This window comes from Tachypleus tridentatus, chromosome 5 (genome assembly GCF_004210375.1).
Source record: "Tachypleus tridentatus isolate NWPU-2018 chromosome 5, ASM421037v1, whole genome shotgun sequence".
Lineage (NCBI taxonomy): Eukaryota > Metazoa > Arthropoda > Merostomata > Xiphosura > Limulidae > Tachypleus > Tachypleus tridentatus.
This window is the reverse complement of record NC_134829.1, coordinates 27,995,350-28,017,346: the sequence shown is the minus strand read 5'-3', so window position 1 is coordinate 28,017,346 and position 21,997 is coordinate 27,995,350. Positions and strand designations below refer to the sequence as shown.

At 33.8% G+C, this 21,997-nt stretch overlaps 1 protein-coding gene across 1 annotated transcript; it reads left to right on the top strand.

Moving 5' to 3' along the window:
- The first annotated feature begins 12,806 nt into the window (after positions 1-12,806).
- LOC143250804 (uncharacterized) lies at positions 12,807-21,997 on the top strand. Its single transcript, XM_076501825.1, has 2 exons — positions 12,807-13,169; positions 19,881-21,997. Exons 1-2 carry the CDS (start codon positions 12,936-12,938, stop codon positions 19,953-19,955), a joined length of 309 nt encoding a protein of 102 aa, XP_076357940.1. The 5' UTR covers positions 12,807-12,935; the 3' UTR covers positions 19,956-21,997.

Genomic DNA, 21,997 nt, shown 5'->3' with positions numbered 1-21,997 from the left:
AGACCTGACTTCATGCAAGAACATAGATGTGAAATTAGGATGGCTTCACATTCAATGACCAGGAAATACTGACATATTACACGATGATTACCAAGGAACAATTGTTACTGTAGCTTCAAGAAAATACTCAGTTCAGTAGTTATTAGCAATAATTGTTTATGTATTTAGTATGTCACAATGGAATCAAATAATTTGGAATGTCCGGAGTAATTATCAGAAGACTCATAGATGTAAAGAAGGAAAATGACTTCACTCAGGAAAGGTTCAACTCAACTTGTGATAGACCAGAAGTTATTATGATGTTAGTTCTGATAATGTTGTATTCAAACTAGATATCATGGTATAAATTAATAGCTCTTGTTGCAAGAGAGTATAAACCCCAAAGTTGAGTAGATATTCAGAGAATATATAACTCAAGCCAAATGTCATCCCCACTTATTTTCTTTGGAAGCATGTACTTTCGAAACATTACAAGACTGCAGCCAACCATAAATTCACTGACTTACCTATCGCGAGAGAACTTTTTCATTGACAGGATGGTCAGTAATAACAAGGGACAAAATGATGAAATCCTATCTTTATGAAGTCGACTTCATGAGAGCAAACCCTCATACAAAAACTTGGTGAATGGACAGTGTAGTGTAATGTTTCATTTTATTTTTGTATTAAGCTTTTTCAAGGGAATTCACAAACCAGAAAGGGGCAGTGTTGTAAGATATATATTGATGTTGTAATTTATTCATCAGCTAGAGGGTGTTACGTGTTTTTGATGATGTAATGTGTCGTTACGTTCATGTTAAACCTTGAAGTATCAAGAATAAAATATTACAAAACCGACATGTGAAGATTAAACTTAGTTGAGGTAAAAAAGAAAGAGAATTAAAAGACAAAACGGAATGTGTTGAGCTTTAGCAACTAAGTCGATTTTTATACAACGAGTAAACATAGGACAACCACATTTACGACAGTATAAAAGTGGTTTATACGTGTAGAAATATTTAAAGAAGGAAATAAAATGATTTTATCTCATTAAGTCGACTGGATGATTTGTTTGTTTGTTTATTAGCAGTTATTTTTTCCTAATATATTTACCACTAATATAAACTCGTGGGAAAATAAGGTGTTAGAGTAGCAGCATATCATTGCAAACCATTGGTATGGTTTATTTCGCACAAAGCTACTCGAGGGCTATCTGTGCAAGCCGTCCCTAATTTAGCAGTGTAAGACAGCTAGTCATCACCACCCACCGCCAACTCTTGGGCTACTCTTTTACCATTGAATATGGGATTGACCGTCACATTATAACGCCCCCACGGCTGAAAGGGCGAGCATGTTTGGCGCGACGAGGATGCGAACCCGCGACCCCCAGATTACGAGTCGCACGCCTTAACACGTTTGGCCATGCCGGGCCTAAGTCGACTGGATGCTGCATTATTTTCACCTCATGATATAAAATAACCCACAAACAAATATCAATATTAATTATATCACTAGCCTTAGATTCATTCAGTTTTATTCAGCTGTCTTTACTTTTTGGGGCAAAAATAGTCCTTTTTAGAACAAATTGTGCATGATAGAAATTAAGCAAATGTGTTTTTTTTCTTTGCTCAAAAAACATCTATCAACAATTTTATTTACAAATTTAAGCAGCTATCTGCATGTTACGTCTTGAGTCTGACTAATGACCTGGAATGTATGTACTTAAATGGTTGATCTTGTTTTCGAGCAAAACTATCGTCTACAGGTCAACCAGTTTCATAGCGATTTGTCTAAGGATTTATCCCACTAGAAACTGGGTTTCGATATCCGTTGTGGCATAGCACAGAGAGCTCTTTGTGTAGCTCTGTGCTTAACGACAAACAACAAATGTCTACAGATTAATGTTTTTATATGAGTCTAAAAAAAAAACCCGAAGACACAAAATTATGCTTTTGAGTTTCTTTTCAAGTATTTTGTTTTAAGATTCAGTTAGTGCTGATACATTTAGTTTCTTATAAAATTGTTCTTTCATTGGGCAAGTTCTTTAAAACTATTTGTTGAAAGTGATTTGAAGACCAGTATTTGCAACTATATAACAAATCAGCTTATTAGTTTCTCATTGTTTCTAGGCTCTACTTGATACACTGTTTACAAATGATATTCAAACTGGTATATTTCACTAACCGTATTATGCCTAACAAAAAATATACTTTCTTGTATTCTAGTTTGCACCAGAAACTGAAAATAAGTACTCAGTATTCATTTTACACTCGTGGAAGGCAAGACACTGATTCTCGTATTAATAAGTTAGCCTTGATTCTAGATACTTCGCAAAGACACTAGATTTTCGTGACATTTTCTAGAACTATTTAGAGATACTCCCATTAACTTAACGTAATGTCCCTTCTAGCTAACATCCAAATTAAAAACTGAAAATATAGTCCGCATTAATACTTCACTTTCTAGTAGTATCTCACGTGGAAAATTTCGACCTGTTTTATTTCTTTCATGTCGTCCGAGTAGAAAATATGATCTCGGACTTACAAGTTCGTTGATTTGGTAAATGAACTTCATTGGTGGGGTAACTGCCCCACTAGCTTGATTTTTATGTTGTTTGCTTAGGAAAGTTTCCGAAATCTGACTACAAAATTAAAGCAATGACAAAAATCAGTTGAACTCACTACCTTATATGTAGTAGTTGTGCATAAATTTTATTTAAAGTTTTCTATACTGGTTTCAACTTCTATAGTATTACCTATGCCATCGGTTCAGTAATTTCCAGATGAATCTTTGGTTATTATGAAATGTTCCTTTCAAATAATTACATATAATTCCTTCGGCAAAGAATAATTTCTCAATTTAACATTTCTATTTTCAATGATTTTTTTTTTCTTGGTAGGGTTGCACGAAGCTAAACAACGAGCTATTTGTACTATACCTACCATAGGTATTGAACTCAAGATTTAAAATGTATAAGTTCTCAAACTTACTACTGAGGCAATGAGTAAGGGACTAGAAACGTTTTGTTCTTTAGTGCAAAACAATGTACACAGTGGTGTATCGATATTATACCCATCGTGAGTATTGAAACCCGAATTTTGGCGTTATAAGCCACCAAATTAATGCTGAGCCACTGGGCAGGAGTCGAGAAGCCTAGATAAACCTTCAAAATCGTTCATACCAACAAACCAGTTTCTCGCATTTCAATTTGTGTTTTATATTGTGAATAATAGTTTCACAGTATGTATTAAAATTGAGCATTTACCAATGGTTTGCGGCTTGGCATAGCGAGGTGGTTAAGGCATTCGACTCGTAATCCAAGGGTCGCGGGTTCGAATCCCATCACATCAAACATACTCGCCCCTTTCAGCCATGGGGGCGTTATAAAGTTACGGTCAATCCTACTATTCGTTGGTAAAAAAAAGAGTAGCTCAAGAATTGGCGGTGGATGGTGATAACTAGCTGCCTTTCCTCTAGTCTTACACTGCTAAATTAGGGACGGCTAGCGCAGATAGCCCTCGAGTAGCTTTGCGCGAAATTCAAACCATACAAATGGTTTGCAATGATACGCCGCTACTCACCTTATTTTCCCACAAGTTTATATTAGTGGTGAATATATTAGGAAAAAAATAACTGCTCCAAATACAACCTTAACTAAACTATCTAGAGAAAACTTTAATCATGTTGTGACCAACGCCCATCAAAACTCCTAACAACGATCATCGAAAACATAACCACTTTTATCCTTTTATATACATGTGGATACTCGACAAGAACATCTAAAGAATAAGGAAGATACTATTCGCGTGAGATGTCTTAACTGTAGGGTTACCAGATGTCCTAGTGTTTAGTATTTTCTTTTATACTCTAAAGTGTAATTGATCAGACGAGTTTGCCATTATACACAATTCTTTAAAAAACGTTTTACTTGGAGACTTTTCTGACGAAAATAAACCACATGACACAATCTTTCTTCACATTCTGGTTGCTACATTTTCGTAACCTGACTTGTCAGTGGGCATTTGCAGGCATCGAGAGTTGAAAAGCCACTCAACCACGAAAAAAACCTAAAAAAAACAAGAATTGAAAACTTTTTTCTTCAAGAGTATGTTTACAACCAAAAGCACGACAGACTCCTTGATTGTTCGTTCAAATGTTTGGAGGCCCGGCATGGTCAGGTGGGTTGAGGCGTTCGAGTCGTAATCCGAGGGTCGCACCAAATATGCTCGTCCTTTCAGCAGTGGAAGCGTTATAATGTGACGGTGAATCCCGCTATTCGTTGGTAAAAGAGTAGTCCAAGAGATGGCGGTGAGTGGTGATGACTAGTTGTCTTCCCTCTAGTCTTACACTGCTAAATTAGGGGAAGCTAGCGCAGTTAGCCCTAGCTTTGCGCGAAATTAAAAAAACAAAAGTTTGGATAAAGATCTCTATTAAAATGATTTAGTAACTCCCGTATATCGTTATATCATACATGATGATGATATAGTAAGTACTAATTTCCAATCAATATGTACGAGTACTATAAGAAAACGATCACCTCTGCTTGACCATAATTGCTTAGATTTAGATATCAAAAGTGTATTTAAAACGATTATTTACGTATTATTTACGTAAAATACGCGTCTACTAACTTTATGAAGTGAAAAGTGATGGTTAACTATAGAACTATTTGCGAGTGTGAAACTGTATTTATGCTGCTAAATAAAATGAAATAGTAAAATAGCACTATAAGCTATAAACATTATATTCAAGGACATGGTTCTTAAGAGGGTATACAAAATCAGAGTAAATAATCAAATTTTGATATCCTGATCTCATGATAATAACATTTCACAGTAAACAATTTTTTCAATAAGAAAAATAAATGTGGCAATGGCTAATATCAATCCTACAAAAACAATGCATTCTACCCCTGCACAGGCACACAAATGTTATTGAACGTTAATAGATGGCAATAGAATAAAATAAGTCAAATGCGATTACATAGTTATATATATATATTGCTATATGTTAACACTTACCACTGCTATTATGTAGGAATGACGCAGATGTCATCCATTCTATCTTGTTTGCATTATTTTAAAAGTAATATCAGCCATCCTTATAATTACTTACTTAATTTTGCTTGTATTTACTGCAATGTTTCAACATGCATGGGAAGGTTGTATTTATAACAATAAGGTTCAAATTGTAATATTTATATGTTACTGGCTGGTAATTTCTGTTCCACCTTGTATTTAATATTTTTGAAGGAACACCAAATTTCTGTGAGAAAATTAATTCCAAGAAGTAACGATAACATCGTTTACGTTATAATTATGATTTATAAATTACTACTTGAAAATAATAATACTTATAAAAGTGGGTAGTCCGTCTGAAACCGTATCACATCTGTGAAATTGGTTGTCACTATTGTTGTGGTTTCAGAGTTAAAAAAAGCAGAAGAAAAAAGAAAAAACACGAAATTCAAACTTTTAGCTATTATATTTACACACATCCCTAGAACTTGTGGCTCATTCATTACATTGATATTGTTACAAAAGGGGTAGAATATTTAATAACAAAAATGTCTTGTTGAGGCGATATTTAAAACCATTTCGATGAACAAACCCTACATAAGCAGTACTAATTACTGCCTACGCGATACACAAACAGAAGTGAGGAAGAGGTCTAAATAGTATGATACTTTACCCTTCGAAGTCGCGCACAACACGACCAAAATACGACTCGCACAAACTTAGTCGTATTTTTTAGTTTATCATCTTTTATGTATTTATAGGCTATCAACAAATTTTGTTCGTCTATGGTTTTAGAACACAATAAACATCAGATTACGTAGTAGATGTAGAATGTTTGTTTTGTAATTTCGCGCAAAACTACACGAGGACTATCTACGCTAGCCGTCCCTAATTTAGCAGTGTACTATTAGAGGGAAGGCAGTTAGTCATCACCACCTACCGCCAACTCTTGGGCTACAATTTTACAAACGAATAGTGAGATTGACCATCACATTACAACACCCCCATGGCTGAAAGGGCGAGCATGTTTGGTGTGACGGAGATTTGAACCCCCAACTTTCAGATTACGCCTCAGAGCGCCTTAACCACCTGGCTATGCCAGGCCATAGAAAGTGTTATTGTAATTTATATTGCTTCAGGTTTGTGCAGTTTCGTCACTTCGCATGAAAAAGACGTATCAGTTTTTTTTTTAGAAATCTAAGTATTAGTTATACGAAGTTATGAACTGTTCCTTGGGCCACTCTTTTACCAACTAACAGTGGGAATGCAGCCACGTTATAACGCCACCACGGTTGAAAGGGCAAGCATTTTCGGTGACGACGGTTCGAATCCGCGACGCGTAGATTACAATTCAAGTACTATATCCACCAGGCCTAGTCGTTAGCGGCAATTTAAAATAAATGTGAATATATATATATATTATCCTAGTGTCCACTGTTTGACATGTTATTTATACGCAAGGAAGAAGTAATGTGTAGAAAAAAATGAATCATGCGCTTTCTTTTCTGTAATGTAGTTTAATTGCAGTTGGATTGTACACATATTACCACACTTTGAAGATGTACCTTCCTTATAAATAACTTAAGTGAATGGAAATGAGACCAGAAACGTTTTGTATGAAAAGCTGATAGCAGTTTGCTTTTTACACAAAACCAATATTTGATTCCTATTGCAAAAGTAATTTTACCTTAAATTATTTATATATTATCTATAAAAACCTGCGGAATTTCGGTTTGTTTTGAATTTCGCGCAAAGCTACTCGAGGGCTATCTGCGCTAGCTGCCCCTTATTTAGCAGTGTAGGACTAGGGTGAAGGAAGCTAGCCATCAGCACCCACTGCCAACTCTTGAGCTACTCTTTCACCAACGAATAGTGGGATTGAACGTAACTTTATAACGCCCCCACGGCTGAAAGAGCGAGCATGTTTAGTGTGACTGGGATTCGAAACCGCGGCCCTCAGATTACGAATTGAACGCTTTAACCAACCTAGCCATGCCAGGCCATCTACGGAATATGCAGCTAATCGATCAAGTTTTGAATACAATTTGCCATATGATGTCATAAAAAACAAATTTGGTATTTTAATCATCTTCATTTATTCTCAAATAAAACAATTTATATATATTAACCTTCCGAAAACATGCAAACTTATGTAAAAATAATTAAATTGGGCTGTTTATCTTTAAAATTGCTATCAGTAGTTCTCATACAATATAAAAAATAACAAAATTCAACGTCTCCTATAACTTAGGTCTGAAAATAGATGCATGCTTCTTTAAATTAATATCAAAATAATATACAGCATTTAATTGCACATCACTTGAAAGCATATCTCAGTATGATTGACTGAACTAAACATACCTTATAAATTTGCGAAAAACAGAATAGATGAAAGGAAAACTTTTGCATTCGACTATTCATTTCGTAATATAGTAATGGCAGTTTATTTTCCATGAATCTAGTAACCTACTTGAAGGCTGATTTTCCAAAAGAAAATTGAAACAACTTATTAAAATTACGTTTGAATAAAATCTAAACAGAATCTTAACTACACAATAATAATCATTTCTTTTCAAGTTGTGTTTAATATATAAATTATAAATCAGTTCAGGAGTAATATCTGCTCAAGATCTTGTGATTCTTGCAATCCACAAAATATAACATCAAATCTTTACTGTGAGTATATTTGGTTCAAAACCTTAAATGTTTCGTGAACGAAGTCAATCCTTATGTATACAAAAAAACACACCAGAAGTTATTTAAAATTTGTATGATTGATTTACAAAACAAAAACTTAAGGTTTATTTTTATTCCAAAAAACAAAAAAACTTCTTAAGTGTAACTGAGACGGACTTTACAAATTGTAGTCTTTTAAGAGCTTATGGTATGATAATGTAACAGCTTTTAAGCCCAAACTACTACCACTCCATATCAAATTGAGCCCATGCACAAAATACTTCAAAAAATACCTTATAAGTTACCAAAGTGATAACAAGAAATTAAAGACAATAAAAACTAACAACTAAAGTCTCATTCTTCCTTTTAGTTTTATAAGTTAAAGGATTTAAATATTAAACTGAAAACTACAATGGGCCTGGCTTGGCCTAGCGCTTAAGGTGTGCGACTCGTAATCCGAGGGTCGCGGGTACACATCCCGGTCGCGCCAAACATAGTCGCCCTCCCAGCCGTGGGGCGTTATAATGTGACGGTCAATCCCACTATTCGTTGGTAAGAAAGTAGCCCAAGAGTTGGCGGTGGGTGGTGATGACTAGCTGCCTTCCCTCTAGTCTTACACTACAAAATTAGGGACGGCTAGCACAGATAGCCCTCGCGTAGCTTTGTGCGAAATTCCAAAATCAAACAAACAAACGAAAACTACACCAAACTATTATTTTGCCAAAATGTTGATCTTAGTCGATACTTTATACTATTTCTCGGGTACATTTTCGAAACTTGAAAGAAAATGTGAACCAGTAGTAAAATTTATTCCCATGCACAACAGTTGCTTGTTTAAATATATATCACATTTTTTGAAATGCAAATTTTATATCTTATTTACTTGTATGATTTAACAAACTATACTGCTCAAGAACAAGAAAGGTTGTACCGTATGTAAGTCATGTAGTTCCTAACAAAAGGAAGGAAATCTTAAGTGAAATGGATCAAAGAAGATATGCTTCTTCCTGGTAACATTTTTATGTCAGTGGCATACAGGTAATACAAAAGGAGTCAAGATTCAAAATTCTGACTTACCATTTGAAACTGTTTCTCTGCCATGTAACAGTTCAAATTCAAAACTATAAGACTTTCAATTTAAAATGCAGTTTGTTTTTATAGGAAAGAATATATTCAAAGAATATAATTCCACCTAGATGAATCTCTCTTGAAAACAGGTCTATTACAATGTTTGATGTAACACATTTTTCTGCAATTCATACACTATTTTTAAATTAATAATGTATTTAAAGAAGTACAAAAAAACATAGTTACAGATACTGTTTTAAGAAAAAAATTTCTTTGTACCTAATTGAATGAAAAGCAGCTTCATATTAAGAAATGAGTTATAAAATTATGACCTTTAATTTCCTTAATTATTTATCTTTTAACCTACTAATAAAGTTAATCCTCAAGTTTCAGGTAATATAAAATCCACTAAACAAGTACACAAAAGACAAAATGTACACTGCATTTTATTATTTTAAAGTAACACAGTAACGTTATAATAAATTACACATCAAAATAGAAGGGCTTTCATGAACACATAAACTCAAAATAGACATTATACATTACTTTGGAGCAACTTTGAAGGCTGTATCATTGTATTTAATAATTAAACTTTTATCTTTATTGTATGATCAATCAAAGAGTACTAAGTTTTCAAAATATCAAATCTTGGTTAACATACGTGTATTAAAACACATTATGACAAGTACTAGACAACAAGTTAACTTTGCAAAATGGTAACAGATATGTGATGTAATTTAACATGAAAAACAAAAACTTGTACTTTCCAAGCTTTATCAGTTTAACAAAAAATAATTTAACAACTCTTATTTAAAAATTACATTTTTATCATCCTACAAAAATTGGCACATTTCATTTGAAGTAACATAAAACATTTAACTGATTAATTTTCAAAACACACTTCTTGAAGTCATTTTTTGTTATAAAAGTCTTTAACAACATTCTTTATAATAGTGTTACAGTATAACACTAGAAAATAATTATTAGTTACTACTTACAAAAGCACTGAAGGATATATTTTTAAAACTTAAATTGGTGAACATTTTATAAGCTAATTCTGAAGTGCATAAATCAACACATGAATGTAATAAATGAAGTAACCAGTTACTTGATTACCACGAATTATCATAAAAACCAATATCTGATGTGATGTTTTTTCTTTGGTTACAAATTAAAAAGTTAATAATATCTTATCAAAATGTCAAAACATAATATGAATATGAGACTGTCACATTCTTTAAACAAATCTGTACTTTCACAGAAACACAAATGTAGAAAAATGTTTCAGGTACAAAAAGTATGTTATGTAAGCCAATGGAATAAAACTAAATGATAATAAAGATAGTTTCACTTGTTGTTTGAGAGCTAAACACAAAGAACAACAACACTAAGTACCATGAAACACTTGTCAGGAGATAACTAAGTATAAAAAATATCAGAAAATTAAATACAAGCAAAGATATTGTTATCTACCAAATGATAACTAAATAAGTGAATTACTCATAACAGTAATATTACTTGTGAAACAATGATACACTGGTTATAATCTTATAAATATTAGATCACAGACTAGGAAATAAATTAACACTACAAGCATTGTGAAACTTTCAAAAATAGAGCATGCAGTAGTTGACAAACTGTGTCACATTGGAAACACTTAATAACAGAATATATATACACACAGGTAACTAACAATAGATATTATGCATTCTTACAAGTTAATTAAACCTATACTGATTCCTCTTATAAATATTCTTCTGGAACAGTTTTGATGCTTTGGAACTAAGGATTAGAAATAATTATCCTTTCAAAAAGAATTAAAACTGTTGTTGTTTGAGTTTTCCATATACAGATGAAAAGATGTTCCAACTACTCAATATATGAAATTTCTGAAGTGTTCAAGCCAGATTTACAATGTGTTGTCAGACCCTTCACATTATTATCTCTGAAATTTTCGATATTTGCTTCTACACACTCATTTGCAGGTGAAACAGAATCAATTGGTTTGTTAAATGATGCTCCAGTCAAGCTATATAATTTGTTGAAATAGCTTAATTAATTTAACAAATCTGTCACTGAAGATACCAAAGACAAGTCCCTTTCTGAATTGTACCAAACAGTCTTTAAATCAATATATACTGTAGTCCTGTCTTCTACTGTCTCATATTCAATAGACAATCCAACAATCCATCCAATATTTATGGATGATGGAAACCCAGTTTCTTGTGTGTTTGATAAATGCATTACATCATCAGACAAAAGTTCGGAATCTACATGTTCTTCCTTGGAAACCAATGAAAAATTTACATAAGGGTTTGACAGGACCAAAAACTGGGCTAAGGATTCTCAAAGAAGTCTCAGATGACAGTGGTTGTGAAACTTTTAAAAGAATGCTTGCAAAAGGAATTTTATTGGAACCTTTGTTAAATATATCTTGTATAGCAGAATCATCCTGTAATATTACTTCCTCAGCTTATTCTCCCAGCTCCTTCACTACTTTAAACAGATTTTCACATAATGGCATACTTGGCAGTTGATAAGGATCTCTTTTCTCTAATGTCAATTGTTGTTCCATACCTTATTGATCATAGACAGAATTACCCACTTACAAAAATACAGTTCTTGAGCAGATTATTTTGATAACACTTCTGATGTATCAGAAACTTTACCAAAGGTTTTTACAGTTTATTCTTGTAGGTCTCTGAGCCTTTTCCTCAAGCAGTTACAAAGTTTGTTCTAAGAGATTACTCTCGTGATATACCCGAGATGCTGTTCATATCAAAGAGTACTTTCCAGGTAACTTACCTGGATGCTGTGGAACCAAATCCTTTAATTTTGGAATATTTTGTAGTAACACACCATTATGATTTTGCAGGACTATTTGCAGTGTCTTTCTCTGAATAATAAAGAATCTCTTGTGCTCTCTACTTCTTGTATGTCTTTTGTAATTTCCAAAAGATATAAGATCCTTTCACACAAAAGACAATGTGTTGTGTGTGTGTTTCCTGAAGAATAAATTAAAAGTTTTATTTTTTGAACTAAATAGATTATATGAATATACTTTACATGAAGAGGTAAGTTTTTAATATTAAACAAAATGAACCAAGTTTTCATAAGGTTTTCTTGTGCACAAGAATGCTGAAAATAGCAATTGACTCAATTTTATTTATGAATGAGTAATAACAAATAGAAGTATGACTTCCACTACCAAAAGTTCGATATGTAAGTTTACCTTAAAAAGAAATAATGTTCTAAAAAATGTTTACTCTTTAATTAAAATACAAGTAATCACATATAAAATAGTGAAATAATCACTTCATCAATTACAAACTCAAACTCCTATTTTGGGGAAATAATTTTATTTCTATGATAAATTTCATATTATATGACATAAAATAAAATACAAATTTATTGTGCATTAACTTTATAAAAATACTTTTTGGATCTGCAGAGAAAATATTTTTTTTGCAAAACTGGGCAAACTAGGCAAACTAAATAAAAAGTATCCAGATATTAAAATTAAAGGTTTTCATTAAATTCTGCTGGTTGTAAACTAGTTTCACACATCATATTTAAAGTCACTTTTTTCTTTTTCTTTAGAGTATAAAATAATTGTAAATTAAATGATATGGTAAGAAAAACATAAGGCATGATTTACTGTAACTTATAAATCACTGCCTCCTAATAAAATGCATTTAAACAGCTATTCCAATACCTTTGTTGATTAATAAATTGGAAATGTACAGTGATAAATAAAACAGAATAGGAAGATCCATTTAGGTTTATGCCAAGCTACAAAAATGCTGAAACGGCTACCAAAATGTTGGAACGTTGAAGTCACTAGAAACAGTAATACAAACATATACTAAACTTTAAGCTACTAGTTTAATTTTACCAAGAAATACCGTATTCAAATATAATTACTTATTTCTGGAGAAACAGGAAACAAAGTACTATATATTTGAACTATTCATATCATATTGATTGGCTACTTTTCAATCCTGCAGCGCGCAATTTAAACGCTGACTGAATTTGGTCCAAGTTTGGGAGTTTCAAGGTCGCCGTCAAGCAGAGCAGACGTGCAAGTCAAGAGCTGCGAGACAAGTACATTGAAGACTAAATTATCCTGTGAAGTGCATAAAGTTTTACTAAAAAAGGTTACCCCTTAGTCCTTATCAGGACTAGTAAAACAATATGAAGAGAAAGAAGATAGTGACAAGATCCAACGGAAAAGCCCTTTCCAACGACGAGATCATGGATATGCTGAATAAAGCTATTGAAGGACCAGCCTCGGAATCACTGAGTAGTTCAACTGAGAGTTCCGAAAGTGAAAACTCAGGAGCTGAAGAATCACGAAGACCAGAATTCCATGAAACAAACGAGACATCAAACAAGAGGAGGCTGAAGAAGAAGAAGAAAAAGGACATGGTAAGTATAGTTTCTGACTATTCTACTAACCCTAACCTTAACGACGCTAATAATAGTTCTAAAAATCAAAGTATTAATAACATAACCCATGTTAACGAAGACAAAGCCACTTGCTCTAACGATAATTACTTGAATACAAACAACACCACCATCGCCACTAATTCTGAGAACACCATCACTGTCACACAAACACACAATTCTCCTAACTACAGAATCCCAACTCTGTTCATCGAAGGAGTAAACAAAACAACACGCATTCCACAGATTGTCAATCAACTGAGGTCCTATTACCGGGCATTCAGTTTAAAGACATCAAACGTCTTCCTAATGGAAGAATCATGATTAAATGTACCGAACCTCAAGAGTTTGCGCATATTTTGGCCCACTGGCCCAAGGATGCCTTCGGTGTTCAAGCCACCATCACAACACCAAAACAAACACACCAAAACTAACAGTCATAATCAGAGGTGTCGATTTCGACATTGAAGATCATGAAATCACTGAAGAATTAACAACTCAAGGCTTTGACATTGCATCATCGAACAGAATCATCTCATTCAGAACGAAACAAAAACGCCACTGATCAAGGTAACCGTCAACAAAAAAGACGATCAGGACAAATTATTAAAAACGGTTGCTTTTATTTTTCAAAGACACACGACCGAACCGGAAAAGACACACCAAAAACCAATAATCCAATGCTACAAATGTCAACGGTTCGGACACACAAAAACTAATTGTATGGCCAAGGATAAATGTGTCAGATGTGGCGGATCTCACGAGGTCGCTCAGTGTCCTAACGAGCGTAACCAAGTTAGATGCGCCAACTGTCAGAACCCCACGCAGCCAGTTACAAAGGCTGCCCCAAATACGTAACAGATTCCTTTTCAAAACCACGAACAACAATAATCAAACCCACGGCTACCAAAACAACACCAAACAACCTTTACTACCAACTCCAACCGACTCGCAAATCAAACACGCTCAACCTCAACCAACACGTACTTACGCGGACGTAACACGCCCAAAAACAACACAAGCATTTAACCCAACAGATTTCACCACAAACTTGCTAGCAATGCTGATAGAATTGAGTGATCTCCCTCATTCGAATCGAGGCACGAGTCACTCAAGGCTGTTTGCAGCCTTGCAAGTCATTATTTTAACCTCCCTCACCTGAAACCACACCATCTTTCACTCAAAATTCACGCGAGGGAAATAAAACAACACAATGATACAACACATTAAAATCTTACACATCAACTGCCAAGGAAATCTTAAAGACAAAAGGATAGAAATATACAACATAAACAAACATATAAACGCCAACATAATCATCATTTCAGAAACACTTTGCACAGAGAAACAAAACACCACAATCCCCGGATTCATCTCACACAACATACCTCACTCAGAAAACAACAGAGGTATAATAACTTACTTTAGTACAAAAATATCGCATCTAATCTCGATAGAAGATTCATTTAAATCTGACATTAATGAGACCATTTTTTGTAATATACACTTTAACAACCGGCTAACTATTCCGATTCTAGCCATATATTGCTCACCAACCAAAAAATATCGACATTAACTTCCTTCAAAATGTGTTAATCGAAAACCCAAACCAATTATTATTGGAGACTTTAATTCACCGCACACAGAATTAAGGGGTAACAGAGACACACGCAGAGGATCCTGCATAAAAAATTTTATTTCTAGCAATAAAATGCACTTAATTAATGACAATACACCTACACACTTCTCAGCCGCTAACGGCTCATATGATGTACTCGATTTCATCATCGCACCCAAGGACATGGTTAATAGAATATCTAACTTTAAAGTGCATGATGAAATCACCAGTGACCACTTCCCCGTGTCATGTATGATTCATCCGCGCCACCCGGCTGTGGCGTACGTGACTCCTTCCGCATACACCTACACTGAAACAGACTGGCTCACTTTTAATGCCTCTCTGCACTCATACCTACCCCACCCAATCGAACATGTAAACAACAAAACAGAACTAGACAAATATGTTGATCAAATCACAGAAGCCATAAAGAAAGCCACAAGAAACACAATTCCTAAATCAAAAAGAAAACAATCACTTATTCAATGGACTCTAACACCAGAAATTCACGCACTAATAATCAAACGCAGACAATTACGACGAATACACTACATCACACGTGATCCACACATTAAAACAGAAATCAATAGAACAAATACAAAAATTAAACAAGAAATTAAAAAAGTCAGAGAAAACAATTGGCATAACTTCTGCAAGAACTTAGAAAAACCAAGAAAAAATCAAAAGAATTCTGGAAAAATTCAAGAGTATTGCGTCAGACAAAAACACAAATCACATGTTACAACACATTACACACAACAATAAAATCGCAAGGACGGACGAAGAGAAAGCTGACTTATTAGCTGACTATTACAAATCCGCTTTTAGCGATTTAAACTCAGTAGATTTCGACACACAACACCAACACCATGTCAACAACTACATAAATGCAAACCAAGCTTCATTCTCACCAGGATTTCCCGGAGAGACACTAGAAGCATACTCAAATTCAATCAATAGAAAAATAACCATAACCGAACTAAAGATTAATATCAAAACTTGAAGAACACTTCCCCGGACATGACCAAATACCAAATATTATTCTCAAAAAAGTTCCACTCTCTTACTACAACACCTCACAAACATCATGAACATTTCATTAGCGACAGGGTATTACCCTGACACGTGGAAAAAAGCCATCATAACAACGATCCCCAAGAAACAAACTAACAGAACAAATCCAGATAATTTCCGCCCCATCAGTCTGTTAAGCTGCCTCGGCAAACTGATGGAGAGAATTATCTCCAACCGTCTCCTCCATTTTTGCGAATCAAACAACATCCTTCCAGAATCTCAAAATGCCTCCAGAAAAAAATAGACAAACAACAGATCACCTCACACGACTCACCGAATCAATATACAAAGCTTACAACAACAATCAAGTAACCATCGGGGTATTCCTAGATGTCAAAAGCATTCGACAGCGTTTGGCACAATGCCATCATATACAAACTAAACCACCTACAAATAAATCCTACGATAGTCAAATGGATTTCAAATTTTTTAACCAATAGAACAGCACAAGTAAAGTCAATAAAACCATATCCAAATTATTTAATATAACGGCAGGAGTGCCCCAAGGATCAGTCCTCTCTCCACTTCTTTACATAATTTTCGTCAGTGACATACCTTTTCCAAATCTAACATACACACACAATTCACAATACGCAGATGACATCGCAATCTGGAGCACCTCCAGAAACCCAGTAATGGCCATGTCTCGCGTACAAGAATCACTAAACAACGTCTCAACATGGAGCAACAAGTGGAGGGTCGTGTTAAATCCGACAAAAACACAAGCAATCACCGTCTATAGAAAACTAAAGAAGCAAAGAAAAATCTAGAAAAATAAATCTATCACTTGGAAACACAACCATTAACATGAGCAAAAACATCACATTCCTTGGCGTCACTTTCGACACAAAACTAACATGGAAAAAACACATAAACAATATACACTCATCAATAAGAAAAAGGATTTCATATCTAAAGACTATAACTGGTAAACAATCAAAATGCGCACCGAACACCATTATACAAATATACAAGGCTTACATCCGTCCACTAATAGAGTACGGATGTCAAGTAACATACAACATGTCAAACAACACACTCCAAAAAATCCAAGTGCAACAAAACAAAATATTAAAATCCGCATTCAGTTTACCATCTTTTACACCAAATTAGTAATTTACCAACTATAAGAGATAGAATAACAGAACTTTCTATGAAATATTATCGAAAAGCAGAAAACAGAAACAAACTAACGGCATCACTACACAAATTATCAAGTGCACCAACAAAATACATATCACCATACAACATATTTCAAGAATCACAATCCACTCAACAAAGAGTCTAAATACATAAAAAACTATGTTATTAACATGAATTCCTTTTTTTTTCAGGTACAGGGCACACGACAGGCAAAACTTTCGGCGCCTGTCGTGTGAAAGTGGGTTTTCTCGGGGTACTCCCGTTTCCCCCCACATCAAAATCTTCAGGCATTGGATTTCTAGATCCCAGCCCAGGCAACCTTTTTGCCAGACCCAGAATCGGGCCGTTTGATTTGATCTGAACTTGAATGAATTACATTCATGTTCACATCTACCCAACTTTTTCTTTTCGAGACAGGTCCCGACCTTTCCTTCTTTCCACTGCTACCTTTGCCTCCACCCAAAAGACCATTTAGTGAGACATTCCCCACCCAAAAAGTCAAGAATAATAACGATAATTAATTTATTAAAATAATAATAATAATAAAAAAAACCCACCACTTAATCCTAATAACAACCCACGAAAGGGGACGAAGAGGAACTACAAAGTTCCTGAACACCCCAGTTGGAGAGAGAACTCTTCGGATTTCTGAACCCCTGCCACGTTAGTTTAGTTTAGTTTAGTGTCTGTAGGCCTGGGATGGCCAAGCGCGTAAGGTGTGCGACTCGTAATCCGAGGGTCGCGGGTTCGCGCCCGCGTCGCGCTAAACATGCTCGCCCTCCCAGCCATGGGGGCGTATAATGTGACGGTCAGTCCCACTATTCGTTGGTAAAAGAGCACCCCAAGAGTTGGCGGTGGGTGGTGATGACTAGCTGCCTTCCCTCTAGTCTTACACTGCTAAATTAGGGACGGCCAGCACAGATAGCCCTCGAGTAGCTTTGTGCGAAATTCCAAAACAAACAAACATATTCTGTCATTTTGTTATCTTATCCTATATATATTAGGATGACCTAAATGATGGTTAAGGACTTGCAGACATTCTTATTCATGTTAGTTTTATAGAGGTCTTGGTTTCATTCCTTTGGGCATTTTTTTTTTTATTTCTTTGTATCTTTAACATAGAACAACCAAGTGCTAAAATGATTTATTGTTATCATTTAACTTAATAGATTTTCGTTGGTTAAAAGATGAGTTACGAGGATTTGAATAACATTCAAATATGTTGTACTAATGTTACAATTAAAAACAAAATTCCAAGACAGTAGTTCAAACCAAAAAACAGTGTTTCCATGTTCCCTTAGTTTGGCATTCTGTACTATTTCTTTATTGTTACTTTCGTTAATAATATCTGTCAAACTGTTTGATATATTTAATTTCACTACTTTTAATTGCATTTTTTATCATGGAAATAATAATAATACACAAAAAACTGCAACAAGATTACCCAATTTTGCAGCTGAGTATGTTTAAGCTATTGTGTACTGTTAGCTTAATATATATGTGCTTAGGATTAACTTCAAAAGGTATTATTATATTACAGAAGACATCCAACTGGCAAAACAATGCGCTATAATATTTATACATAGGAATGTAAAAAGAAATTAATCAACTAAACTAATTACCACATTGATTTTTAACATCACTTTAAGTTGGTAGTTTCCTCTGATTGAAAGTCAATATTAGCTCATATTATTTTTCTTCAATAAGGACTTACTTTTGATGTTTTATATTCACACTTATTTCTTTCTTTGTGCTTGAGAGTTTATGGAAGTAATGAATGGAAGTATTATGTCAAATTAATTTAATATGTTTGAATGATTTTGTTGTTACTCAGGTAGACCTTTAACATTTGCCTGTATCTCCTAACTTGGTATGTCAACAGACTTCTTTTGCTTGGATCCATAGATTTAGACCTACTTGCTGTAATTACTGATGTGTCATATTTTCTTATATACATATGGTATTCTTATCTACAGTATCTATTACACTCATGAGTTTTCAAAGATATTTTTCCCTTCATGTAGTGTCACTCGTTCAGCCAGTTGAAATATAGCTCCCATAGTAATTGCTGGTTTTACTACCACTAATTTGTGGTTGATTCAGATAAAAAATTTACATCTCTGTTCCGGTGTCCAATGAGTTATTGGAACAGTCGAATTTCTCTACTTTTACTTTGTGGTGAGCATTTTCAACAATACAATATTTGATCAGTGGCCTCAGTTTTCATTTAACTTCCCCCATGTTTTTACAGATGTTGTCTATAATGTTTTGTTAACTCTGATTGAAATGTTAAATTATTCTGATAACTCTTGTCTTGAGTTTCTGTATAAATTTCATTGCAAATGTTGCCTCTTAAGATTTAGCTTATCAGAATATGATTTGAGTGGTTTTTGGACAATTTTTTTTTATAAAATAAAGAATTTCAAACAATAAGTTGCAATACACTTGTGTTCACGTACTTTTTTTCAACAACTTAAATGGTTTGATAAGACAATTACACAATTACATGTCTTACATATCTAATTCCTTACTGAGATTACTTTGACATGTTTCCATACTTCATCCTTCAGCTGTTTGTCTTTAATTATTCCCTCTATGTTCTCAGTCTTATGTTGATATTTTTTCTCCTCCTACCACTATTATTAGTTGATTTAAAATCTTAAATGTATTTTTCTTAGTGTTGTAAAATGAAAGTAACCATATGAAGTCATATAAGAAAATATCAGATGTCTTGTGTAATTTGTCTTGGAAAGATGATTGCATGGTTGAATATGCAACCCAATACCAGTATTTTGTTTTCCTTTTAACTAATATCATATGTCTACTCCCTTCTCTTCCTTAACCATATGTATCACAAGGTTGTCAAGAAGCTGGATGAATTACATCCTCACATTCCTTCAGTATCACCACTGGTAAACCAAATGATCATATGAGTGACTCCAGTTGTTGCCTACCTGGGGTACGCAAGGTTCTCACTTCTGACAGATCAAGGGCTTCTTCTCCAGAGGTTTTTGGATTCTGAGGCTCTTTCATATGTGTGTGTATATATATACAAATATGGTATCACATTACTTTCTGCATTTGTAATATATCTTCTTTATTTGTGTTTTAATTATTGTTTCCTAGGAGTATTTTTGTATGTGGAGTTTATCCATCTTGCTGAATTTATAATTTTGTTTTCTACAATCTTATAAACTACAAGTGATATAACAAGTATGTTAAATCAGTGTCTCCATTCTCAGAAATGAAGCATAAAAATATCCTGCAGTTCTTTATGCCCCAAACCATTTTTTCTGTTTAAGGGACTAAACAGACTTTTCTCAATAGCACTAATGCACCTGGATTTATTTATTTACCAAGCCATTTTTTTTATTGCTATGAGAAGTATAATTTACTGTCCATTCATAACTAGTTATTTATGAAATATTATTGAGAAATATGTAGAGATTATGAGCTTCACAGTTTACATAAATGGTGCACTGGGTTATAGATTTCATGCCATATGAAGTATCACACTAAAATCAATTTCTAGAAATAATAATAAAAGTTATGCTGGTGAAAGAAGCTGCCTAACAAACTGTCAAAGTATATATTTAATGTCTATATAAAAATAAATATTACAAATAAAACTAAAGCCCCTCTTTAACTAATGGTTTGCTTATGGATAATATCTAGCATTGGGAGTTTAATTATGACTGTAGTTATACACATGTATAGGTGTGGGGGTAAGTTAGCTAATTGGGTAGATGAAAGCAGAAGGTTGATATAAATGGAATTCAGTCAAACTGGGTTAATGTCACAAGTGGGGTACCTCAGGTCTCAGTCTTAAGACCTTTTACACTTTTTGATTTACATCAATGACATGGATGAAGGAATATTGGATGAATTACTTAAATTTGCAAATTATATTAAGGTCTTGGGTGTTGGTGGCTGTGAACAGGATGCTGCTACTTTACAAAAGGATTCAGATCATTTAGTGAGTTGGAAAAATAAATGACAGATGGATTTTAATTATAATAAATGCAAGATAATATATATGGGTTATCATAGTTTGCATTATAATTTAGATGGAATAACCTAAACAGTATCATGAAAGAAAGGTATCTTGGTATAATAGTTGATCAGTCTCTTAAGCCATCCATGTAGTATGCTGTTGCTAGCAGCACAGTAAATAGGATTTTAGGTTGTATCTACAGAAATGTTGAATACAAGTCTAAAGAGGTTATAATTTCATTGGTTAGGACACTGGCTAGGTCACATTTGGAGTACTGTGTTCAGTCCTGGAATCCTTATTTTAAGAAGGACATTAAATTTTGTAAAAGGTTCAGAGGAGGGTAACTAGAATGGTGCCTGGAATGGAGTGGTTGAGACATATCAAATTATTTTCTATTGAAAAAACGAAGAGAAAAAGAGAATTTGATTGAGGTTTTTAAAATTGTAAAAGAAATTAATATTGTGGATACATCATACTTTTCACATTTTAAAGTAAAAACAGTTGGACTAGGGGACACAAATATAAATTTTGGCATGGTATAAGTCATCTTTAGTTAAGACAGTTTTATTTTCCTAACAGGGTTGTTGGCCTTTGGATGTTGTGGATACTAAATTTAAGCTTAATAAATATATGAATGATAAAATCTGACTTTCAAGATTTTTTCTGAACTTATAATAGTCTAGTTTAGAGAATGGGACAGCTAAGATGGACCAGTTGTTGTTCCAAAACATTATATTATGTTAATTCAAAATAAACTTGTCAGTAATGTTCAATTAAAGTATTTTCCTACATGCACAATTTTACTGACAAGAGAAAGAAAACTAATATCTACTTTAAAGAATGCAGATGACATTCTCTTTCCTTCCCTCCAACTGTAACTGGACAATGAGTTTAATGTACATGTAATTACATGCATTTTAAATTTAATTATACACATAGAAAAGTTATATAAAACACACCTTCATATAATGCTTTACACAG